The sequence below is a fragment of the Mastigoproctus giganteus genome, chromosome 9 (assembly GCF_048544385.1).
Source record: "Mastigoproctus giganteus isolate SK-2022 chromosome 9, ASM4854438v1, whole genome shotgun sequence".
Lineage (NCBI taxonomy): Eukaryota > Metazoa > Arthropoda > Arachnida > Uropygi > Thelyphonidae > Mastigoproctus > Mastigoproctus giganteus.
The window spans coordinates 116,499,801-116,526,855 of record NC_143583.1 but is presented as its reverse complement, the minus strand read 5'-3'; the positions used below and the strand labels follow the sequence as shown (position 1 = coordinate 116,526,855).

Genomic DNA, 27,055 nt, shown 5'->3' with positions numbered 1-27,055 from the left:
ATTCTGTCAGAAAAGTACATGGGGTTTGGCAGACTGTAAGTGAAAATGGACATCGTTGAGATTAGAACTGAGACCACATATATTTGTGAAATGAACTAGGAAGTGTTTGGGAGGTTTAGATCTTTTAGCAGATAAGCTTGCTCTATTACTTTGACAATTCATGGTGTATTCAATAGTAAGAAAAAGTATGGGGTGGGGGACATTTTGTATGAAATAATGCAATTTTTGGATACTGGTGTACACATTGTAAGAATATACCCAGATCCTTGACATAATGTGGCCTCAACAATGCTGCCCCCCACTCGGACTCCCTCCAGTCACTATCTGGCAGAGAAGAGGTATCAAGATTATACACTAGCTGATCTGAAGCCTCCCAAAGAGTTACCAAAAGGTTTGGTCCAGTGTACTAACTAGCAGCCGGCCTGTGAACACCGTTTTAGAGCTGTACCATTGAAATGTAAGGAAGATTGGATCTCGCCATGATGTTCATCATAACCTCAAAAGTCATCAGTCATACTGCATGATGGAAGAAATGGGGAAAGGTTGACTGGAACTTAGCTCTGGAGACTAAATATGGGTTACACCACTTCAAGCCTCCAATATGCAGAGTGGTGGTATTGCACCAGTTGATGAGAGTCATCTACCACCAAAAACCCTGGGGGCTCACATCTGGTGAGTATGGGCCTGGCACACCCAGGGTCCTCAGCTGGATATCATCATTCTTCTCCTTTTTGGTGATTCCCTTCTACTTTTGACTATCTCTCTCTCTCTCTCTCTTACTCACAGGGTAACTTGGGAATTTTTTTTTTTTCCCTGGTGCAGTATAAGCCTCTGTCTTCCTTACACCATATGGCTATTAATAATAATAATAATAATATTGCCTGGTAACACAGAGGGGCGGCATTCCTCCATGTGGTGTGGGCACCACACCTTGGTGGTCACCCAGGTGTGGACCAACCTGTTCTACAGGGGTTCTGCCTTGAATTTATTCAAGGCAGAACCCCTGTAGAACAGGTTTATTCAAGGTTCTGCTTTGAATTTATTCAAGGCAGAACCAACAAATAGAACCAACCTGTTCTAGTTGTGCCTTGAATTTATTCAAACTATCCACTTCCACAACAACTGAGAGAAGTTTGTTCCAGCCAATAGATGGAAGCTTGTTTACCCTCACCCAACAAGTGGTTGGCTAAAGGCAAACTTCTACACATTTTTTCTGAAACCATCCTTCCTCAAATTTGAATTTATGCTTCCTCCATGACCATAGTCTGAGAAAGAGGAAAAAATCCAATCAGCATTGAGTTTGTTCGAGCCATTCATCACCTTAAACACCTCAGTTAGATCATCTCACAGAGACTAGTCTCCAGACACTGCAATTTTCAGAATTGAAGCATTTCTCAGTAAGAGCATCCCTTTGTTCCCCTCAACAATCTTATTTCCCTTCCCTGTACTGTGCCTGTTCCAGATGCCTTACATCCTTCCTAATTGAGGCCTCCAAACCTGTATGCACAAAATATGGCCTGACCATTGCCTTATACAATGGAATAATCACTTCCTTATCTCTGATAGCAAAATTCCTGTATATTGTATATCATCGACAAAATCTCATTAGCTGTCCTGAGAGCATGTCTGCACTGCTAATTAAATTTTATATCAGACTGCACAATCCTCCCCCCCTTCAAGTCCTTTTCATTTTCTACACGTTATTGTGGGGTTGCTGCTACCCTTATGCAGTATGTTGCATTTGTCAATAGTAAACTTCAATTGTCATTTCTCAGCCCAGCTGCCTAATTTTTCTAAAGCTTGTTTAAGCAGCATGCTTTCATTACTATCGTTAACTACTCTGCCAACCTTTGTATCATCTGCAAACTTAGACATTAAGCTTGATATACATTAATTGGTATCATTAATAAATAGACACCAAGGGTGTCAAGACTAATATTCAAGATTTCTAAGAGGTACAAGCTAAAGATTATAATGATTTATGCACCAACATCGAGCCATGATGATGAAGAGGTTGAAGAAATGTACACCGAAATTGAGAGTCTTCTAGATGAGCAGAAAACCCACTACACTATTATTATGGGGGACTTCAATGCTAAGGTTGGAAAAAGGCAAAACAGCGCAGAAAGAGGAACTATAGGAAATTTTGTAATTGATGGAAGAAATAAAAGAGGTGAGAGACTTGTGGAATTTGCAGAATCTCAAGGACTGTCAGTAATGAACACTTTTTTCAAGAAAAGGGTGAATAGAAAGTGGACATGGAAGAGTCCAAATGGATTAACAACTAATGAAATCGACTTCATCCTCACTAACAGAAGATATATTGTGAATGATGTTACCGTCCTGAATAAGGTAAATGTTGGAAGTGATCACAGAATGGTAAGATGTACACTTGATATAGATGTAGGAAAGGAAAGGAAAAAACTGACTCAAGTAAATAATACAAAGGTCTTTGAAATAACAAAGGAGGAAAAAAAGCAGTATGTACTGGAACTTAAGAACAAGTTTGAGCTTCTGCAGACTGCTCAGGACCAAGATATCGACGAGGAATACTACATCTTTCTGAAAGTGATAAAGCCCAAGAAACCTGTAGGGAAAAAGAAATCCAAAGAAGAAAAAATTAGTCAAGAAACACTTGTCATGATGAACCGAAGAAGACAAATGAAGAGCAAGAAAAACACTGACAGGGAGAAAATTGAGTATACTGAGTTATGCAAAGCCATTAGAAAGAGACTCAGAGAGGACATAAGAAGATTTAACACAAGAAAAGTAGAACAGACATTAAGGGAAAACAAAGGATTTAAATCAGCAGCCATGAGCAGTAATACAGAAAGACAAATGATACTGAAACTGAAGAATAGCGATGGTGTACTTATAAACAGCAGAGAAGGCATAATTCAAATAGCAGAAGACTACTATAGAGAATTATACAAGGAGTGAGGGAATGATGCCAGCAGTGGGGAAGATGGATTGCAAAGTAGCAACACATACGACGTACCCGATATTCTTCCTGATGAGGTAGAACATGCATTGAAGAAAATGAAGAATCAGAAAGCCCCGGGGGAAGATGAAGTTACAGTAGAGTTGTTAAAATTGGGAGGAAGAGACATAACACAAAAACTGGCAAGGCTCTTCACAAAGTGCATTAGAAAAGGTGTGATGCCTAAGCAGTGGAATAATGCAATCATAGTTTTGCTGCATAAGAAAGGAGATAAATCAGAAATTGGAAATTATAGACCAATTAGCTTGTTATCCCATATCTACAAGTTTTTCACAAGGGTCATTACTAACAGATTAGAAAGAATACTTGATGAGAATCAGCCGAAAGAGCAAGCTGGCTTTAGGACAGGATTCTCAACTATGGATCACCTTCACGTAATATCACAGCTAATGGAGAAAGCAAATGAATATAAAACACCATTATGCCTAGATTTGTGGATTATGAAAAGGCATTTGACTCCATACAGCATAAGGCAATGTTTCGGGCACTGGAAAGACAAGGCATAGATACTCCATATATTATGATTTTGAAGAAAATATATGAGAGTGCTACATCCTTTCTTAGACTAGACAAAGACAGTAGCAAATTTAAAATCGAGAAAGGAGTTCGACAAGGAGACATAATATCTCCGAAGCTGTTTACTGCTGCCCTTGAGGAACCTTTCAGAAGATTAGACTGGTCGCAGAAAGGAGTCAATGTGAACGGAGAGTACCTAAACCATTTATGATTTGCAGATGACATTGTGGTCATAAGCCACGATCCCAAAGAATTAGAGGAAAATCTTAATCAGTTATGCACAGTTAGTAAGGATTTTGGACTAAAGATGAATATGGCTAAAACAAAAGTAATGATGAACAAGTATGCCACGGAAAGGGAAATAATGATTGAAGGAGCAGTAATTGAAAAGGTGGAGTCATATACTTATCTGGGACAAGTTATTAGCTGTAATAATGATAAATGGCTGGAAGTCAAGAGAAGAATAAATTTTGGATGGATAGGATTCAGGAAATATAGTCACATACTGAAGAGCAATATCCCAGTTTGTCTGAAATGTAAAATAATGAACCAATGTATACTCCCCACCATGACGTATGGAAGTGAAACTTGGGCACTCACCAAAAGAATGGAAGAGAAGCTAAGAACTACACAGCGAAGAATGGAACGAATTATATTGGGAATCAGACTGTTAGATAAGAAGAGAAACACATGGATTAGGCAGCAAACTCAAGTAAAGGACATTCTTATTAAAACTAAAGAACTAAAATGGTCTTGGGCTGGACACATAGCTCGAAGACATGATGACAGATGGACTAAGAAAATAACAGAATGGTACCCAAGAGGAGCCATAAGAAAACCTGGAAGACAAAGGCGGAGATGGAGAGATGAAATTCATGAGTTCTTGGGTAGTAAATGGATGGCCAGTGCTCAAAACAGAAGGAACTGGAAAGTTGCTGGAGAGGCCTTCATCCTGCAGTGGATTGAAAATGGCTGATGATGATGATGATGATGAATAAATAAAGGTAACAACAATGGGGCCAGCATTGAACCCTGTAGGACTCTACTAACAACATTAGTCTATGAAGAGCAGTGTCCATTGATAGCCATTCTCTATTTTCTCCTACTCAACCATCCCTTTATCCACAGCAGTAACTTGCCTTTAATGCCACACTGCTCCAATCTGTACAGCAGTGTTTTATATGCAACAGATCAAAAGCTTTCCTGAAATATAAGTATATGATATCAAAATTATTTTTTACATCCAATTCTTTTGTCACTGCATCATAGTATCCAATAAAATTGTTTACTCAAGATATCCCCTTAACAAACCCATGTTGTGATCGAAGTATAATTACACTCCTGTGTAGCTGGTCCTGCACCTAGTGACTTCATTATTTTTCCTAAAACAGAAGTTAAGCTAACAAGTCTGTAATTACTCATTTCACACTATGATCCCTGATTGTGAATCAGGGATACATTCGCACATCTCCAGTCTAAGTAGACCTCCCCTGAATCCAAAGATGCTCTCATAATTATTGCTAAGAGTTTGTTTACTTCCTTTGCTACCTCCCTTAATATGATTGATAACCATTGTCTGTCTTCTCCCACTCAATCACCCCCCTTATTCACAACAGTAACTTTCCTTTAATGCCACACTGCTCCAATTTGTATAGCAGTCTTTTGTGTGCAACAGTATCAAAGGCTTTCCTGAATGCTTTTGATACTGTTGCACATAAAAGACACAAAGTTTCCCATCCACCCAAGTGCATTTCTTTTTTTTGTTTAGCTCGAAGAATTTCTCATCCACTTGCTTGTCAGTTTTCACAAAATCATTCATCTCACAGTTAGAGTTTGATAAACTTCTGGCATTCCCTTCCATACAGAAGCCCTTATGTGTAAATGTAGATTCAAAATATCTATTCAGCCTGTCAGCAACCTGAGCAGGTTCATCAACAGTTAAACCATCTATATCAAGTGGACCAATGTGATTCAATCCTTTCCTTCTTTCTTTTGTTATTATACATAAAAAAGTCTTTGCTTTTCCTGGCTTTCTTTAGAGATTTCTCATTACCCCAGGGGGCTCACATCTGGTGAGTATGAGCTTGACACACCCAGGGTCCTGAGCTAGATATCATCATTCTTCTCTTTCTTGGTGATTCCCTTCTGCTTCTGACTCTCCTCTTTTTCTCAGGGTAACTCAGAAAATTATTATTATTATTATATATTTTTTTTGACTGGTGCAGGAAAAGCCTCAGGCTTCCTTGCACCATATGGCTAATAATAATAATAATCGAGTACCGCCTTGGCAGAAGCGAATGCAGCTCCATCACGCTGGGAGACCGGTATAATAATAGTAATAAATTAGAATAATAATAATAAACAAATTAATAGTAATAAAAATTAATAAATAAATAAGCATCGTGAAAGTTTCAACAAGGGACCTACCTACCCCAAGGTCGGAGTGGTGGCTGAGGCACTTGTGGCGCCATCTGTTGTTACTCCCGAGAACTACAACTGGATATAAGCTGAAGCTAAAGAGGTCCACCTCCACATATGGATGATGTTGCAGAGAATATTAATCATACTGCATCAAGTGTGGCGCTGGATAAAGTCACTCGTGTTCAGGCCTTAGGCAGAGGGTTCGGTTCGAAAAATCAGAGACGGTCTCCCGAGGAAGACAGTGGAGTGAGTGGCTCTGTCCCCTATATGGTTACCACAAGAGAAGGGCAAGACCATCCAGCCCCACCAACTTGAAGTCCTTCCTGCACAACTGCACTAGTTACCATCCAGGAAGGGAGAAAATGCCAACACATGAAGTGGAGCATCAAAATGAATAAGTACATCGTGCAAGCACACTACGAAATAACGAAGCTGGAGACCGATATGACAACTTGCAGGGCGAGACTGCATACCAAGTGGCTGGAATGATTCCCGGATATTAAGGTCACTGGACAGTGGACCAAAGAAGCACCATCATCACAAAGAACCTGATAGCTCCTGCAATCTTGGAAAAAATCAAGCAGAATGTGAGCGATCAACTACAAAGGATAAAGAATATGGAACCAGAGGAGGAAGAACATACCACCACCAAACCAGAGGGGGAAGAGCAAGGAGAAGTACAACCCACAGCAGCTGAAGTGGAAAGAGACAAGGTCATGATATCCAGAATAGAGGACGAGGGGAAGAAGGCCTAACAGAATTCGAAGGAATGGACCCCACAAAGACTCACGTGATACCGAAGCAGAGGCCGAATAGAACCTTGGGGAAAGTCACAGACAACCTCAGATGGCACATAATACTGCATTACCTCGGCATCAATGGTGCAATGCTGGAGGCCATCCACACAGCCATGTATTGTGCTGCGGTAGCAGCCATGAGGATTAACGGAAGAGAAGCGAGAGACCAGCAGCAGAAGAACTGAAAACAGAAGAAACCACAAGCTTGGGAAAGAATACTTCAGCAGAAGATAGAAGAATTAAGAGTCAAGATAGGCCAATTGATCCAGTACCAACGGGGCAATAGAAGTAAGAAATTATTTGGAAATGTGAAGAGCATCCTCAAGAGAGACAGCATCCACAGCAAACATGAGACAAAAATCACAGAATAGGAGAGTACTTGGACACATTGAAGCAGAACCTCATTGCAGTTAGCAAGAGACTACGCCGATACAAAGAGAGCTCCAAGAGAAAAATAAACAACCGAATCTTCGATGAGGACCAAAGAGACTTCTACAGGAATCTCGGAGAAGACGGGAAAGAAGAGAATGGACCACCTGAGAAGAAAACAATTGTTTGTTCGTTGGTTATTTGGGTTTTAAGAGCATTAGCAACTAAGGCTATTGCTCCTGGGATATGCGATGGTCATTCCCTGACCTTTCCACGTCCTCCGCATTTGGTGGACACGAACTTGAACCCCACTCTAATCAAGAAGCTTGCACTAGCACTGCTGCTCCTGCCCACCTGATTACGGAGGCACATAAGAAGACAATTGAGGAGTTCTAGGGAAACATATGAATCAGGGAATTAAGACATAACAGCTGAGCTACATGGATAGAACTGGAACGCAAGAAACTCAAGGATGTACAAGAAATGAGAGGGTGGGAGATTCGGGAAGAAGAAGTAAAACAGACGATCAAGAACTCTCACAACTGGTGAACTCCAGGAATAGATAATGTCCACAACTACTGGTACAAGAAGCTCACTTGCACACACAAGCACCTGGCAGAGCAGTTCACCCGAATGATAAGGCACCCAGAGACAATCCCGAAGTTTCTCACTCAAGGAATCAAAATCTGAAGACTAAAGATGAAGATACAAGAAACCCGGTGAAATATAGGCCAATCACATGCCTCCCTCCCAACAATGTACAAGATCCTGACCAGCTGCATAACCAGGAAGATATCAGACCACTTGGAGAGCCAAATCATAATGGCCGAACAGCAGAAAGGATGCAACTGGCTTAGCAAGGGATTTTCTTCTCTGGCATGTCTCAACTGTTTATCTGACATCCATTTAGGTCTAAGCCTTGAACAGTATTTCTTAGTTGGCATGAAAAGCCTAATGGCTTTCATGATTATTTTCCTGAATATTCACATTTAGAATATGTTGTTGGCAACGTTGTTACTGTACATATTTAAAAAAAACTGTGGGAAACCATAGTTGTTTTAAATTTAAGAATTTACTTATTTTTTAAATAAGTAAATTCCACATCAATTCACTATGATCACTGGCACCTAGTGATTCTTTTATCTGCAAATTCTTAATGCATGAAGAATGTTATAGCATAAACTCAATGACATAATACATATAACTTAAACTTGATAATGTAATATATATATATATATTTAATAATGGTAATTCATATTATTACTGCATAACCATTGAGTAGTGTTATTATTGCATTTAAGTATATTACTTTAGTGTAGTATTCTTAATGAAATTGAATTTGTATTTGAACGGAAATCATGACTCAGATCAGAATAGCAAAGAAAAGTGCTCAAAGTAGTGGGTGTGCTGTGGCTGGGGGGTGGGGGGGGGTTGTCCTCAAATTATGTCCTCAAATTATGTCCTCACAAAATGTTGTTATTGTACTGCTTTGTGAGTGTGTGTTGAGGATATTAGGCATCATCAACTCAGAATTCTGATGGGCATTTATGAGAGCTTGAGGAGCAGGTAGATGCTCTCAAAGGAATTAAGTTGGGCCCATTAAGCTCCCACCTGCCCACTTCAACTGCAGAGCTTGCACTTGCATATCAGGCTACACAGCAACACAAGGCAGAATGTGCTTGTCTCACTGGAGGTAGCCACTTTTGGTGACTGTCATCAGAGAAATGGGAAATATATTGTGCAAAATGGATATGTGAAACCAGAATGTGTCTGCCAGGGGCAAAAGTTGATGAAACTGTACAGCAGATATCATCTTTTAAGGACACAAAAGGTGATATTGCTGTACACATTAGCACTAATGACATTAAAAGTAAGAGATCTGAGGATTTACTTAACTACAGAGCAATGTTGAGAAAAAGTTCAAATTACTGTTAAATTTGAAAGTGACTGCAATTCTTTTGATAGGAGGGAATACATGATGAGAGCCTTGTCAATTTTGGCCCTTGAGAGATTGTGCAAGGGTCGTGGGGGTAGAATTTTTCTCAGTGTGGTTTTTGTTTGTTAACAGGATAGACTACTTTGAACAATTTAGAAAATCATGCACAGGATTATGTGTTTTTCAGACATCATCCATACCTTCTTCAGACTAAGCATTTGTGTGTTTTTATCACAGGCTTGTGATCTGCAGTCCTTCCATGAAAGTTCATAGAATGTGCAGTCATATGTGTCGTGGAAGCACTTAAAGGCTTGCCTGATCCTCCATGATCTCATTGTGAGATGTGGTAATGAGCTATCTCATGTCAATATTAGTTCCTATCAATAGTATTTTTTGTCTGTCTGTGTTTCTTCAGCTCACTGTCACCTCTGTGCTTATATTTCTTAGCACAGTTTGTTTAATTTCTGAACATTAGCCTGCACAGACATTTTTCCTTCTGAAACTGTTTATTTTTTTGTATGCTTATCATTTAATATACATGTTTAAAATTAATTTTGGGTTAACTGCTGATCACTTTGATAGATCAATTTATTTGCATATTTCAGAGAGGTTACTTGTGGTACGATGGTGTATAGTTGTTAGGATGTTGTATTGGATGGTAATAATTGAATATAGTTACTTGGGAAGTCTTGTTTCAGAATTTAAAGAATTTATTTTTTATTTTTTTTTGTAAAAGTTGTTTGTAAATAAATTTTTATGTAATTGTATTTGCTATTTGGGGCTTAGAGGGGAACAGGTATTCTGTGTGTTTTCAGACACTCAGCCTAAAACACTGATGGATCCAATATCTCTCTATTACAGAAGATTTAGGAGAAGTCCGGTTGGCCTGCCTCCCTAAAATCCACTCATGCACACCTTCTCGATGGTAGGTCCTCTTACGTCACTTAGGTGGCAACGAACGTGTAGAGTGGTTCTCTTCAAGTCTCCTGGTCAGCGTGAAGAGGAAAAGACCAAACCCTCCAGCATATGACAGCATGACAAAAGAAATGGCCCTCAGTCCCCAGCAGCTTTCACTCTCCCTCTTACGGCAGCAAGAGGATCAGAGTGGAAGCAGAGGGTGCTAAGAATCTCTGGGTACGACCAGGCTGCCATGCACAGAAACTGAACTTGGCCTGTTATAACGTAAGATCACTCATTGGTGAAGACAGGATATTAGAGCTGGAAAAGGAATTAGAAAATGTGAATTGGAATATCATCGGTTTGGCTGAAACAAGAAGAAGAAATGAATCACTTATAAGTTTATCAAGTGAAAATCTGCTGTACACCAATGGAAACAGTGAAAGGAGTGAAGGTGGAGTTGGGTTTCTGGTCCATAAAGATTTTAAAAACAACATTTTGGAATTCAAAAGTACATCAACAAGGTTGTCAAGACTTGACAATACTCAAGATTTCTAAGAGGTACAAGCTAAAGATTATAATGATTTATGCACCAACATCGAACCATGATGATGAAGAGGTTGAAGAAATGTACACCGAAATTGAGAGTCTTCTAGATGAGCAGAAAACCCACTACACTATTATTCTGGGGAACTTCAATGCTAAGGTTGGAAAAAGGCAGAACAGCGCAGAAAGAGGAACTATAGGAAATTTTGGAATTGGTGAAAGAAATAAAATAGGTGAAAGACTTGTGGAATTTGCAGAATCTCAAGGACTGTCAGTAATGAACACTTTTTTCAAGAAAAGGGTGAACAGAAAGTGGACATGGAAGAGTCCAAATGGATTAACAACTAATGAAATCGACTTCATCCTTACTAACAGAAGATATATTGTGAATGAAGTTACCGTTCTGAATAAGGTAAATGTTGGAAGTGATCACAGAATGGTAAGATGTACACTTGATATAGATGTAGGAAAGGAAAGGAAAAAACTGACTCGAGTAAATAATACAAAGGTCTTTGAGATAACAGAGGAGGAGAAAAAGCAGTATGTACTGGAACTTAAGAACAAGTTTGAGCTTCTGCAGACTGCTCAGGACCAAGATATCGATGAGGAATACTACAACTTTCTGAAAGTGATAAAGCCCAAGAAACCTGTAGGGAAAAAGAAATCCAAAGAAGAAAAAATTAGTCAAGAAACACTTGTCATGATGAACCGAAGACGACAAATGAAGAGCAAGAAAAACACTGACAGGGAGAAAATTGAGTATACTGAGTTATGCAAAGCCATTAGAAAGAGACTCAGAGAGGACATAAGAAGATTTAACACAAGAAAAGTAGAACAGACATTAAGGGAAAACAAAGGATTTAAATCAGCAGCCATGAGCAGTAATATAGAAAGACAAATGATACTGAAACTGAAGAATAACGATGGTGTACTTATAAACAGCAGAGAAGGCATAATTCAAATAGCAGAAGACTACTATAGAGAATTATACAAGGAGTGAGGGAATGATGCCAGCAGTGGGGAAGATGGATTGCAAAGTAGCAACACATACGACATACCCGATATTCTTCCTGATGAGGTAGAACATGCATTGAAGAAAATGAAGAATCAGAAAGCCCCGGGGGAAGATGAAGTTACTGTAGAGTTGTTAAAATTTGGAGGAAGAGACATAACTTGAAAACTGGCAAGGCTCTTCACAAAGTGCATTAGAAAAGGTGTGACGCCTAAGCAGTGGAATAATGCAGTCATAGTTTTGCTGCATAAGAAAGGAGATAAATCAGAAATTGGAAATTATAGACCAATTAGCTTGTTATCCCACATCTACAAATTGTTCACAAGGGTCATTACTAACAGATTAGAAGGAATACTTAATGAAAATCAACTGAAAGAACAAGCTGGCTTTAGGACAGGATTCTCAACTATGGATCACCTTCACGTAATATCACAGCTAATGGAGAAAGCAAATGAATATAAAACACCATTATGCCTGGAATTTGTGGATTATGAAAAGGCATTTGACTCCATACAGCATAAGGCAATGTTTCGGGCACTGGAAAGACAAGGCATAGATACCCCATATTATGATTTTGAAGAAAATATATGAGAGTGCTACCTCCTTTATTAGACTAGACAAAGACAGTAGGAAATTTAAAATCGAGAAAGGAGTTCGACAAGGAGACATAATATCTCCGAAGCTGTTTACTGCTGCCCTTGAGGAACCTTTCAGAAGATTAGACTGGTCGCAGAAAGGAGTCAATGCGAACGGAGAGTACCTAAACCATTTACAATTTGCAGATGATTTGTGGTCATAAGCCACGATCCCAAAAAATTAGAGGAAAATCTTAATCAGTTATGCACAGTTAGTAAGGATTTTGGACTAAAGATGAATATGGCTAAAACAAAAGTAATGATGAACAAGTATGCCACAGAAAGGGAAATAATGATTGAAGGAGCAGTAATTGAAAAAGTGGAGTCATATACTTATCTGGGACAAGTTATTAGCTGTAATAATGATAAATGGCTGGAAGTCAAGAGAAGAATAAATTTTGGATGGATAGCATTCAGGAAATATAGTCACATACTGAGGAGCAATATCCCAGTTTGTCTGAAATGTAAAATAATGAACAAATGTATACTCCCCGCCATGACTTATGGAAGTGAAACTTGGGCACTCACCAAAAGAATGGAAGAGAAGCTGAGAACTACACAGCGAAGAATGGACTGAATTATATTGGAAATCAGACTGTTAGATAAGAAGAGAAACACATGGATTAGGCACCAAACTCAAGTAAAGGACATTCTTATCAAAACTAAAGAACTAAAATGGTCTTGGGCTGGACACATAGCTCGAAGACATGATGACAGATGGACTAAGAAAATAACAGAATGGTACCCAAGAGGAGCCATAAGAAAACCTGGAAGACAAAGGCGGAGATGGAGAGATGAAATTCATGAGTTCTTGGGTAGTAAATGGATGGCCAGTGCTCAAAACAGAAGGAACTGGAAAGTTGCTGGAGAGGCCTTCATCCTGCAGTGGATTGAAAATGGCTGATGATGATGATTTGCTATTTTAAATTTTATAAAATGTAAAGAATATCTTCTCAAACAGAACTAAGTTTATTAATAATACCTTTCAAAATGCCACATAATATTTACAAAAGGAAATAAAATATAGTCAGTATTAGCAAAAAGGTCTTAAATGTCAGGAATTATAGTATATAATAAAATTCTTGTCACACTGACTAGACAGAATACAACTGATTTTAATAGTAAAAATATATTGAAATGAAATAAAAATATTTTGAAATGAAATAAAAATAAATACATCCATAAAAATATAAATAAAAGTATAAAATATGCATATATAACAGGAATATAAAGATAAAATAAAAGAAATTAAATGTATGTGTAAAAAGAAAGAGATAGAGAGAGAGGGGAGAGTTTTCAGAGCTTTATACCTTTTTATCAACTCACCAGAAGTAGTTTATGAGCAATCTTAAAAAATAGAAATTCATTCTGCAAGACATAATGTGAAAGATTTTGTAGATTGATTGACACTATGATTAACACTGGGAAAAGAAACCAAGAAAAGAAAAGGAAGGGGAGGTGAGGGAAAAAAAGGAAGAAGAAGAAAAGTTAATTATGTCCTGAGAATGAGTGAGCAATTAATGCCTCGTAGATGCTGTACCATTGGTAATTGTTACATGAAATAATGGACTCCATAACATGTATACAAATAATTCTGTTATGATTTTTAATTGGGATTTTATGTAAAATTATCGAGACCCTCAAGCTAAGAACAAATATGGTAATTCTGGGTGTGGCTGACTCTTTAAACCTTATGCCAATCAAGTCAACCATGCTTCTCACACCAAAAGCACTCAGTGATGGCTGAGTAGACAAAGTTAGCCATTTGAATGACTCCATGTTCAGATATACAATCCTCAAGCCTCATAGAAGATTCTCCAGTGTATCAAATCCCATAGAAGATTCTCCAGTATAACAAATCTCCACTCTGCATAAATATCAGGATGAGTATCTTAATCCATGAGATGACGGTCTGGAGCTTCCTGCCAGTAAGAATGCAATAAATGTGATAATTGTGCAGTATCATGGCAAAGTGCTCACCAGGTAATGGGGGGAAGGAAGGTTATTGCAGCAAATTCAGAATGGTAAAAAACACATGAGCACATGACAACGTCATGTGCTCATGTGTCTTTTTACCCTTCTGTGTCACACACTAATAATTGTGGAAGATCAAGGACACAGTCTGGGTATTCACTTTCATCTTAACAATCTCATAGTCTCTTTGAGAATCGTGGCTGTGGCGCTTGCCTAAACAAGGTATGAGCAGTACCATATAAATGGTATTAAGCTTAGGCTGAGGCATTATTTGTGAACTGATCCATGCACATAGGTTTCTTATAGACTAACATTTCTAAGTGTGGACCAGCCCACCACACCATGATGTCCAAGTAATGCAGACATCGCTAAATTACAGTTTCATGGTAAACTTACTTAAAGATCCTGGGATCTGAGACCTGAGAATCTCTATAAATGAATGAAACCATATCATTCATATATTGTTATCAAAGCTTGACCAGCACTGGCAGATGCTGAAAAATTCTGCTTTCCAGTAACCCCATAGCAATTTTAGCAGTGGTGGAGCTGATTAGGTATTCACAGTGGTGCCTTGAACCTGCTGAAATAAAAGACTATTGAATGTGGTGCCCCCAGTAGACATAAACTCAAGACTAAACAAATATCCTGCACGGTCAACAAAGTCAGTCCCTGCTCAGTAAATCCTCAATACATTCAGCTGCATGTATAATAGAGATGGTTGGGATATTTTGATATATCATAGGCCAAGATGCTGCAACAAGCCTTAACAGAATACCAGGTTTGTGTATTTGTATTTTTGTCAAATAATAGAACTGTGATAATTGGCATCCAAAAGCATTAAGCCACCAATACAAATCTTTATCAATCTTTTTCTGATTAAGCCACATACACAGCAGCAGTTCATTGATACTGTTTTCAAGTTTTCTCAAAATCCCCTCTAGTGGTTTGTCAATCCCCGTATAATATGGCAGGATCCTTGAGAAGATCAAAAGCTTTATGGTTATAATCTGCCCTATGTAGAATCACAGTTTGATGACCTTTATCTGCTGGGGGAACATCTAATCATGTTGATGAAATAATGCTGAAAGGATGAACCCTTTGCAGGTGGCTAAGTGTTTGAAGAGTGGACATACCTGATTCACTAAACTGGCAATCTTTAAATGTATCTTCATGGTGATTTCTTCAGGAAGGTATTTCAGTGAGACCTCCACATCCATAACCAATTGCAAAATCTGTGGTTTAAGGGAGTGTATTACTGAGCATGAGGGATTTGAATAGTTATCTTTGCCTACTCTGCCTTTTCTGAGCAGGCAAAGGTGTAAGCACATAGCTGACTCAATCTGTGTAAGATTGAAATAGTCAACTATGCCTGCAAGCAGTTGAACGTTATACCTTCATGGGGCTCAAGGCAAAAATGGAATTTGGGGGCCCCATCTAAAGAAATAACTAATAAAGAACTTTTTCAATTTCATTTTATTGTGACAACAAAACAAACAAATTATATGACATAAGAACTAAATATAAAATTTCATCAATATAGTATTCAATAAAGTATTGTGCCATAGAGCAAAATAGAAAGAAAGGAAATAACAGGTTGCAGGTAAAAATACATTTAATGCTTACTATGAACAAAAAACACAGGTAAAAATACAGGAAAGTAATACATAGGTTTTGGACGTGAGGGCATCCTTCATCAGTTGTGACCGTTGATGCACAAATGTACAGAATGTCATGTGCATGCCATGGCAGTCATGTATGGTGGGTGAACTGCATGCTACAGGTGCAGGTAACAATTAGCTGTTAGAAGAGAATGCTTGCAGTTGTAGCTATAATGCCTGAGAACATTGTAAATACCACCATTTGTCAGCCAAGAAGATGGTCGTCTCAGTAATGGGATGGACCCGACATCCTCTGTTTCGGTTAAAGGATTCACTGCAGCACGAGATGTTCAGCAATTCTAACCAGATGCGGCGATGGTAATGGCAGGATCAATGAATAATTATGATGTTTCGGTGTGGATCAATGTTGTGCTGGGTTGGCCAGAAGTGCTCAGCAATGGCTGAGTGCATGTCCACTCTGTGGCACCAATATTTTATTGAATATGAATCCAGAACACAGGCCTTTTTGCTTATAAAATTTCATCAACGTTGTTAAAACCATTTTTGAAAAAAAAAACTTAATTTTCAAATTAATCTTAAAATTCACTGACCTTGGCAAGTAAAAAGTTCAGTTTCCAATAAAAATCACTTAAAAATATTAGTAAAAAACATCAATGAGTTTTTTAAACAGTGATTTTGGTGCTCCCCCCTCTGATCGGAGTCCTAGGCAGATGTCTTTTTTGCCTATAGGATAACACACCGCTGCCTGCAAGTATAGTGTTTGTTATGGCTTGAGGCTCTCCATATTTTTACATCAGGTCCCAGTGTAACAGAGGATACTATATACATTCCATTATGAAGCCCATTATCTTATGCATTGATGACCACTGGTACAGCATCTGTGAGGCATTAATTGCTTCTGCCTTCAGAGCACAGACGACATCTCTTTTTTTTTTTTTTTTTTAATACTCATTCCCCTCCTTTTTGTTTTCCTTTCCTGGTGTTGAGTGTAGTGTGCCGCCCACTGTGTTGCTTTTTACATGATATAAATTTCTGCCTTTTGATTGTTTGTGAGCTACTACTATTAGTGAATTGACAAAGGGGTATATAGATATAAAAACACTTCTACATTTTGTGTGCTTTTTTGTTGATTTTATTTTATCTTTATATTCCTAATTTATATGTTTTTTTTTTTTTTTTCATATTTATTTGTATTTTTATATATGTATTTATTTTTATTTTATTTCGGGTTATTCCACTTTTACTATTAAAGCCAATGTTTAAATTATATGCTGTGGGCAGCTTTATTTTCTAGAAAATTAACATTTAGTATTTTATTTCAGATATTGATGAATGCACTATGTTTCATAACATTTGTGTATTTGGTCGCTGTGAAAATATTTTTGGCATGTTTCGCTGCATTTGTAATATGGGTTACCAGCTTGATTCAACAGGAGGGAATTGTACAGGCAAGAATTTTTTTTTTAAATTTATTTTGTTCTTATTCAAACTTATTTATAATGTCTGTAATATTGTATTATATTGGTATTTATATTGATTACATTTATATACAGTATATATTTTACATTATTCTTATAATAGTAAGTTCTCTCTTCTTTCTCACTTTACTGAAGTAAATTATTGTAATTTATTTACTATATATGAGTTTACTAAATAAAAATTACTAAAAATAATGTTTACTCATAGTTTTGTGATTATTCTGTGGAATTTTTTTGAAAAATTAAGTTGCTATTTGTAATTTTCAGATATTGATGAATGCGAAAATCCTGAAATTTGCCAGTATGGGACATGTATTAATACACCTGCTTCTTTTATTTGCCAGTGCCCACCAAACTATCAGCTAGCTTCTAGTGGTGCAGGATGCATAGGTATGTTTAAGTAATCACAAAATTTAGTAAAATTCACTTCCAAAAAAGTTCCCTGAATAAATTGGAAAATACTGTATAAGCATGCTTCTTTGCATCATCATTTTAAATTTTAAAATAAAATAGCAAAACCAAATAAACCATCCTCTTAGCCATATCTTAAACATTGTTGAGTATTTTATGAATAATATCATCACAGTATTTTCAATAAATAAGTTATCTTCATAGATGTATTAAGACAATTTATCTTTTCATCCTTTGTAATGCTAGCTGAGAACATTTTTCCTTCTAAAATGTTCTCCCATTAATTTTACTGCTTCTTATTAATATGATATGATTATTTTAATCATTCTTGCAAAATTAATCTGTACAATTTACAAAATTTTTCAATAGTGTGTGTGTGTTGTGACTTGATTTTCAGTCTTATCATGGGTTGAGTCAGTGGGCCATGAAATCACAATTTGTGGTTTTTACTGCTATGTTGATAGAGGAATTGAAATTTCAGTGCAGACAAGTGACAGTGCCTCTAGTAATTACTCTCTCTCTCTCTCAGCTGTTCAAAACTGGAGATACTAGATGAGGAAAATGTTTTATCAAACCATTCCAGTTCCAACAGTTTTATGAAACTGTTCCAGTTCCAACCAGTGGGTCAATGATAGAATTGCTTCTTTCTTCCCACCAGACTAAAGAAGATTCCATCATTGTATCATTTCAATCAGTGAATTTCTCTGTGATATTTTTGCACCGTTTCTGTAAAAAAAAATGCAAATTGTTTTTCTCTATTCTTTTCTTCTTAAAATTTTCATACATTGTAAAACCACTCTTATCTTGTTTATTGTTTTAGTTATCTGGAGAAAGTCAGACTGAGGGTATTTCAGATATTCAGTTATTATTTTTATTTTATTTTTTTTAAATAATTGATTTTAAGTACCTTCTATCTGCAGCATTAAAGGGAAGCAAGAAAAAAATAATGAGAGAAAATTACAGTAATTTGCATTTATTAGTTATATATTATGTATTGTACATGATTATATCATTAGAATAATTGACAATTTGTACTGCTTTAATTTTTACTGTGTACTGTGTTGTTTTGTGTTCAGTTTTTCTTGCAATTTACCCATTTAGTCTAGTAGCAATTGGAAGGGCTTTGAATTCTTCACAAACTGTGGGGATTTCCATAGTATATATATTCATCATGACATTCTCTATTCATTTTAATATTTGGTTAGTATTTAATAACCATTTCCTCATTCATCAAAAAAATTGTTAACCTGGATTGCTATGAACATAACCTACAGGTAACACATACAGTTCATGCTTTGTCTCTAGTTTTGTGTATTGCTACTAAAATGTTCAAAGTAGTCCAAATTAATTATTAATTCCTTTTCTGATGTTAATTATTAATGTTCCTATGTCTGATGTTATCTCTAATACATTCACAGTAATTTTTTTATTCTTGGACATTGGTTATCATCTTTCAGTTTTGGTCATGACAGAAAAAATTACTAAATAAATAATGGGGTTTTTCTGAAAGATAGAATTCGATGTCTAAGAGAAGCAGAAGTCGGAATAGCAAAAACAAATTGCTATCACATTAGGTTTTGTTTCCAGTTCCAAGAAAAGTATAATCCTTTTTTAATTAAAAATTAAAATTTGTTTAATTATTTTTTTTTTAATTAAACAAATTTTAATTAAAAAATGAAAGTGAAAGCACTTTGTTTAGAATGGGCTTACTGATGTAAGCAGGAATTACTCCAAAATACACTTTGCACATGTGGGTGAAAAAAAATTGCAAGGGGTGGGGAGAATAGTGAGTATAGAATCCACCAATGAGCATTTATTTGTTATTTGATTTTTCTCTGGCTTTTGTTGATGGTGATGATTCTGGAAGAATTCTAAAATTCACGTTGATCTAATAGATATTAACTAATATACTTTGGACAAATCTAGAGATCAAGACATGCAAAAAATTAGGGTCATTAATAATCAGGTTCCAAATAATCAGGTTATGAACTGCTAACTATTGTCCTAAAACATGGAAACCAAATGCCAGTCTTCATGCGGCCATTTTGAAACTTATTAGGTTCTCATCGGTGACAAGATAGACAAAATGGAAAAACTAAATGCACAGATATTCTTACACTTCCTTATTAATAATAATAATAATAAGAAGAAGAATCTTTATTGCAATGCTTAGAATGATAATTTACATAATAGTAGTTGCATCACAGCACAGTGGCCAGGGGTTAACAATGTACTACAGAGACATTATTGCATCAATAAGCCAAAAAATACATAAATAAATAATAGAATAATAAATAAGTGAAATAAAGTACAGGATAATGGAGAAATGACTTGAGTATACTACATATTATTATTATTATTATTGCTCTTATATTATTTCTCCCTGATTGGAGGTTCCACCTCGTGACGGGTATTGCTGCCAAGTACACAGTGTGGTTGTTGTTATGTCTGGTCCAAGGAACTCTCTGACTATCCTACAGGTGTTCAGGATTGCAACTTTCTGGAGTTCCTTATAGGTGTTTGCTGGGAGACCTATTGCTGCTAGGCTGTTATGAAGAGTCTTTGGCACCATACCGGTGGTTGACACGATGATTGGGAAGGTCGTTACTTGTTGCATATGCCACATCTCTTTGATCTCCTGTCTTAAGTTTGTGAACTTACTGATTTTTTCCCCATAGGTTCTCTGCCAGTGTTGGGTACTCCTATGTCAATCAGATGGGTAGCCTTTTCCTTCTTGTCCACAAGGGTTATGTTCAGTCTGTTGTGCGGGATTGCCTATCTGTTATTATGGCACTGTCCCAGTACGGCTTATGGATTGGAGGACTCTAGTACTGCCTGGGGCTTGTACTTGTAGTACGGTACACTTTCTTCGACCAATTGGTATTTCCTTGCTAGCTTCTGATGTATTATCCTGGCTACCTGGTCATGTCTATGAGTGCACTCAGTCTGGGTGATCACTTTGCATCCCGCAGTGATGTGTTGGATTGTTTCTGAGGCCAGGTGGCATCGTCGACATGTGTCATCGGACACTCCGGGCTCCTTGGCAATGTATTTTCTATACTGCCTGGTGTTGATTACCTGGTCTTGGATGGCGAGCATGAATCCTTCAGTCTTGGGAAAGAGTGTCCCGCTCGTGAGCCATGCATTGGAAGCAATTTTATCTATGTGATCTTGATGGAGATCATTGTAGTGTCTGTTATGGAATGTCTTCTCTGCCCATTTTTCTAGCTTATTTTGTGCCTCCGGTTTGGGAGGGAACTCTCCCACGTAGGTTGAGTGTGCTATACTGCTTGTCTATCTTCCTTATGGCCTGGTGGAGTGATGCTGTGTGTTTCTGGAAGTAATCCTTCAGGTCAGCAATCGCTGCTTTCTGTTGCTCAATGAGATCTATCAGGCCCCTTCCTCCTTCTTTCCGGGCAATTGTCAGTCTCTCCACACCTAATTTCGAGTGTTGGCGGCTCTTGGTCATCATTGTCCTTGTCTTTCTCATGATATCCTTCAGCTTAGTGTTAGTTCAATCTATGACCCCGAAGGAGTATGTTAGCACTGGGACACTGGGACTGCATATAGCTTTAACTGTGTTCCCTCCATTCAGCTTTGCTTTCAGCAGGCTTCTGAGTCTCTGATGGTATTTTTCGGTCAGAGACTCAGAAGCCTGCTGAAAGCAAAGCTGAATGGAGGGAACACAGTTCCTGCTCAGCCTGCATTATTCCCAAGTATTTGTAGGTCTCTTCCTCTGCCATGGCTTTGATCTCTTTACCAGTGTGCAGCTGGTAGTTTCGGTTGACTAATTTTCCCTGGTGCAGTCTGTGTATCTTGCATTTGTCTAGACCAGTGGTTCTCAATCTTTTATGATTCAAGTACCCCCTGGAAATATGTATGTTACTGCCATACCCCTTGTATAATTCGATTATTTGGCCCCGGGTGCCAAGCGTTCCGTGGCCAAGCGATCTCAGTGCGTTTCTCAAAGCGAGCTATCTAAAGAGGTTTTGCCATTATATATATTCTGTTTATTTCCGAATACCGTTTTCCTCATTTTATACTTAAGTAGCTCTTTTGTTCTACAAGTAGTAGGCAAAGGCTCAGAAAGGAAAGAAACCTTTCTATTTCGTTTTCTTTATTACTAATACAACTAATAGCCGCTTGGTCACCTTGTGGCACTGCTCCTGCCTCCCCGTGGCAGGGCCGGTAACCTGGGTGGTAAAGACAAACCCCCAGGGCCAAAAGGAGCCGACATGGATATAAGTGACTATCCACCATTAGAGCCCTCGGGCTCGAGATCAGAAATTCCTGACAACGACCGTGACTCCAATCATCCGAAGCAACTAAGGACGGAAAATCAGAATAATGACGTGCCAGCATTTCTTATAATGCACTCATTATCCATGCAACCTGTTGGCAAACTATCACCTTTTCTTATACAGAAATGTTTAGAATCGGTTTGTGGATCTCCTAAAATGGTTAAGCGTCTCCAATCTGGAGACCTTCTAATTGAAACTTCTAAGACAACTCACTCAGAGAAGCTGTTAAAATTAACATCATTTAACAGTATTCCAGTGTCAGTTACGCCCCATAACACTCTTAACACCTCTAGAGGCGTTATCAGCGAATGGGACTTACTATCAGTGTCAGAAGAAGAGATAATACAAGAACTCAGGGAACAAAAAGTTTTTTTTTTTTTTTTTTTTTTTATGAGAACCCCAAACACGAGAGGTATTAGAACCTATAGTACTTAGTACCATACTTGGGTTGGAGGTTCAGAAGATGAAAGAAGATATTTGTTTATATTGGACTTGAACTTCTGTAGATTGTAATTTTCAGGAAATACGTATGAAGGAAGGTTGTTCCAGAAAACGGCAGTTGAATGGATAAATGAGGAAGATGAAAAGTTGGTTCTGTGGGTTTGTAGTTGGACAGTAAATGGATGTTGGCTGGTGGCGGCACGTGTTCGGACTGTTTTGAAAGAGAGAGCGGGAATTATAGAAGCCAATTCAGAAGAACAGTGCCCATGGAAGTATCTGTAGAAGAGGCATGCAGCAGAAACAGTGCATGAGAAAGCGAGTGGAGAGACTCTGTTAGAGATGAATCATTAATTAACCTAACTGCCTCCTTCTGAATGGAATCAAGAAGCCTGAGAGAGGTTTTGGGGGCACCACCCCAGATGTGGGAACAATATTCCGTGGCAGGGCGGATTTGCGATTTATACAGAGTGAGTAGCTGTTTCGAAGAAAAGTAACGCCAAGAGCGAAAGAGAAAACCAAGTTTTTTAGATGCAGAGGAAGCAATATTTGTAATGTGCTTGTGCCAAGAGACATTAGAAGTCAGGGTAATCCCCAAAAGAGATATATCATTTTGCCTAGAAATCGGAGTGTCACTAAAGATAAGCATAGGAGCAGAAGAATCCTTTTTGTGAGATATAAGACAAGATTGAGTTTTAGAAGGGTTGAAATCAACTAAGTTGTCTTTGCCCCACTGGAGAATTACCTGAAGATCGGCATTTAAGGAATTGGCAGCAGATTTTCGAGAACTTGAAGCTGACTCGTGCTATCATCGGCAAAACTATGGATAGGATTTCCAGTCAATGGAAGAAGGTCATTGATATACAAGAGGAAAAGAGTGGGGGAAAGAACTGAACCTTGGGGGACACCGGCATTAGTGGAGAAGTTAGAAGACAGAGAGCCATCTACCATCACCCTCAGTGAGCGATCAGAGAGAAAACTGGATAACCAATTACTAAAAACAGTTGGCAAACCATAAGATGGAAGCTTGTTTAGAAGACCTTTATGCCAAACACGATCAAAAACCTTTGAGATGTCAAGAGCAACTACTTGTGTTTCACTGAACCTTTCCATTGAATTAGTCCGATAGTATGAATCAGAGCTGTAATAACTCAATATGTTCTACGTTGATAATAATATTAGTAAATAAATAAGAGGAGTTAACCTCAATATAGTACGTGGAACACTTCCGTATGATACCCTCCAGAAATTAAAACGGAAAAAACGAAAAAATCGACAACTTACCGGAACATTAAAGTAAAATATAAATAATTAAATAATCAATTTAACACAATTCAAAATCAATTTAAAACAATTAAAATTCAAATTAATGCAATTAAAAGAATCTAACGAAAATATTCAAAACGATTTTCCTTCCTGAAGCTGACAATGCTTTTCGACCGACTGTCGTGATCACAGGAACGAAAATTACCGAATCAGGCTAAACCTGCAACTTAAATAGTGATTATATGTCTTCGCGCATGCGCGTAAAGGTCCACGCATCGGAGATCAAATATGGCCGCCGAACATTAACAGAATTCTCGTGTAATTTAATTTCAACGGTTTCTGCAATTAATAGTCGCGTATAATTACGTTGAACATTAAGTATTTTGGCCTCGTTAAATAAAAAAGTATGTTTTTCGTTAATGGCATGAAAGGCTAATTCTGACGCTGCTGAACAAGAAGCACGAACAGAGGCTTCGTGTTGATTAACACGGATATTAAGAGAAAACCGGGTCGAACCCTGGTAAGACGAGTCGCAATCACCGCAAGAAATGTTGTATACTAGATCATTGATTTGTGTTGCGAATGCGGAAAGAACCGAGCGATTATTCAGTATAGTGTGTAACTTCCGTATGGGCCTAGCTATAATTTTAAATTCGGTATCTTTAAAGAATCTGTTAAGCTGTTTGTGCCACTGTTCAACATATGGGACAGAAATAAAGTATTTTTTGATATTTCTATTGTTGATTGGTGTAGTATTTTGTATCCTATCCTTAGCTTGTACCCTAATTCGATTTATTGTGTTAATGGGATAACCCCTGTTTAAGAATCTGCTAGTTAATATTTGTATTTCTGAGTCCAAAGCAGAATCCGTCGTTGAATATTTATAGGCATTTAGAAATTGATTAAAGATAATCGATCTTTTGTAGGTGAACGGGTGGTAGCTATTATAATGTAGAAGCATACCGGTGTTTGTGGGTTTTCGATAGATGCTAAATTGTATTTTGTTCGAGTCCCGGGTAAGCGTGAAATTTAGAAAGTTTAATGACTTTGTATCCGTATCTTCCCTTTCCAATGTAAATTTGAGTCTAGAATGAATATTATTAAACGAATGTAAAATGTCTTGGATAGTACTACTATCGGTAATAACTAGAACATCGTCCAAATACCTCCCATAGTATGTGATACGGGGACGAAAAGGTGTCAAATGTATCTGTTCAATCGTTGAGAGATAGATCTCTGACATTAAGCCACTCAGGCTCAAACCCATTGGTAATCCAAAAATTTGTTTGTACACCTTGTCTCGAAAGGTGATGTAGTTAGCTTCAACTAACAGTTTAATTAAGTGAAAAATTTCCTTAATAGGCAGCTTCGTATAATTAATCGGTGTCGAGTTTTTATTTAACATATCCCAAATAATATCTAATGTGTATTCAACGTTTACATTCGTATATAATGAGGTAACATCTAATGAGAATAAATTGTCATTGTCGCCGAGTCTACAGTCTTTCAGATTATTAAATAATGTATCGTAATTCTTAATCCCAAATTGTATAACCTGTCTAAAAGGTTTTATAATGTTATATACATGTGTGGCTAAGGTTGAAAATGCCGAGTTCCTGTAGGAAACAATAGGTCGAATCGGAAATCCAGGCTTGTGTAATTTTACCTGACCGAAAAGTGCAGGAATATTGTATGTTCTGGACTTCAATTCCTTCAACTGAACCATAGTAATGTAGTCGTTTTTAGGATATGTGGTTAACGTTTTATTGTATTGATTTACCAAATTGGTAAACAGTGCCTGGTCCACTTCACGATAAGTGGAGGTATCAGACACAACTGAATCTAACTTATTAATATAATCGTGTTTATCTAGTATTACCACTGTATCTCCTTTATCTGCCCTCTGTATAATAATGTCCTTATTTTCTCGAAGTTCTCGTAAAGCTGAACTTTCATGTGTATTCAATTTAGGAAGTCGCGTTTCTTTTATGTTATTCACTACTTGGTTAACTTGTTGAATAAATACATCTTTTTGTGGAACGCTACGAAGTCCAAATTCAATATCAATTACGCATTGTTTTTTTGGCAGCTTTCGAGGTGGTAAATTATAATTTAATCCTTTGGATAAAAGTGAAATCTGGTCCTGCGATAGTGTACACGAGGAAAGATTTGTAACCTGTTGATATGTCGGTTCGTTGGATACTGGGTGAGGGGGTGTTCGTGAACTAGCCGACATATTCTGAGGTAGTGCGTTATGTGTCTGTGGGGGGGATGTCACCCAACTCGTGTGAACTTGGTCGCAGGCTCGCGACAATCTGTTAGAATTCGCATAAACGTGTCTTGAACTATTCGATAATGTTTGCAACTTATTAACGTGTCTGTTTTTTATTTTAAAGTGATTTTAAAGTGGAGTGTGGGATAAAGGATTCCATTCCTGCAAGAATAATTTCACTGACACGATCTGAGCAAACGTTGACATCAGAAGTTTTGAAACAGTAATCAGACCAAGGAAAAGAAGAAAAGAAGTCTCGCAGGTCATCCCATTTTGCATTCTTGTAATGCCAAACAATACGAGGTCGGGAATAGCCATGAGATAAAGGTTCCATTGGAGAAGAGTCAATCACCAAGTTGTGATCTGAAGTGCCTAAAGGACCTCTCACTTCAACCTTGTACTTAGAAGGGTTGTTTGTGAGAAAAAGATCAAGCGTATTGGCTGTATGATTAGGATTGTCCGGTATTCTTGTAGGTAAATGAACAATCTGTGCTGCTCATTAGTAATTGCAAAAGCCTCAGCATCTCGACCTGCTGGGTCGGTGTGACTAGAAAACGGAAGCCGGCTGGAGTTGTGAACGTTAAAATCACCAAGGAAAATTACCTCACTGTTAGGAAAGTTGGACTGGAGAAAGTCAAGTTGCAAAGAGAGGAAGTCAAAGAGCTCCAAGTGATTAGTGGAGTTGGGAGAATGGTAGAGACAACAGATGAATTTTACACAATGAGGTAAAGAGATTTTAAGCCAGAGAAGATCAAAGAGAGGAGATTCCAAATTGCCAAGTCTCTGACAGGGAATATCAGAACGGACATATGCACAAGTACCACCTTTGAGGCGAAAGGAATCATACAGCAAATAATTTGGACATCTAAGATGAGCAGTAGTTGAATCAACTGATAACTGAGATTCAGTCAGAAAAAGTACATATGGTTTGGAAGACTGCAAGTGGAAATGGACATCGTTGAGATTGGAATTGAGACCACGTATATTTGTGAAATGAATTAACAAGTCCTTGGGAGGTTTGGATCTTTTCGCAGATAAGCTTGCTCTATTATTTTGACAATTCATGGTGTATTCAATAGTAAGAAAAAGTGGGTGGGACATGCTGTATGAAGTAATGAAATTTTGGATATGGCGTACATGTTGTAAGAATATACCCAGATCCTTGA

At 37.6% G+C, this 27,055-nt stretch overlaps 1 protein-coding gene across 3 annotated transcripts in view; it reads left to right on the top strand.

The window, feature by feature from the left end:
* The window catches only part of LOC150080668 (fibrillin-2-like), a 1,460,049-nt gene that overhangs the window by 887,718 nt on the left and 545,276 nt on the right, over nucleotides 1-27,055 (top strand). For all 3 annotated transcript variants that reach the window (XM_090381969.1, XM_090381968.1, XM_090381967.1), the window contains exons 34-35: nucleotides 17,046-17,171; nucleotides 17,469-17,591. In XM_090381969.1, coding sequence (XP_090238095.1) covers nucleotides 17,046-17,171; nucleotides 17,469-17,591 — 249 coding nt within the window. The remainder of the gene's footprint in view (nucleotides 1-17,045; nucleotides 17,172-17,468; nucleotides 17,592-27,055) is intronic.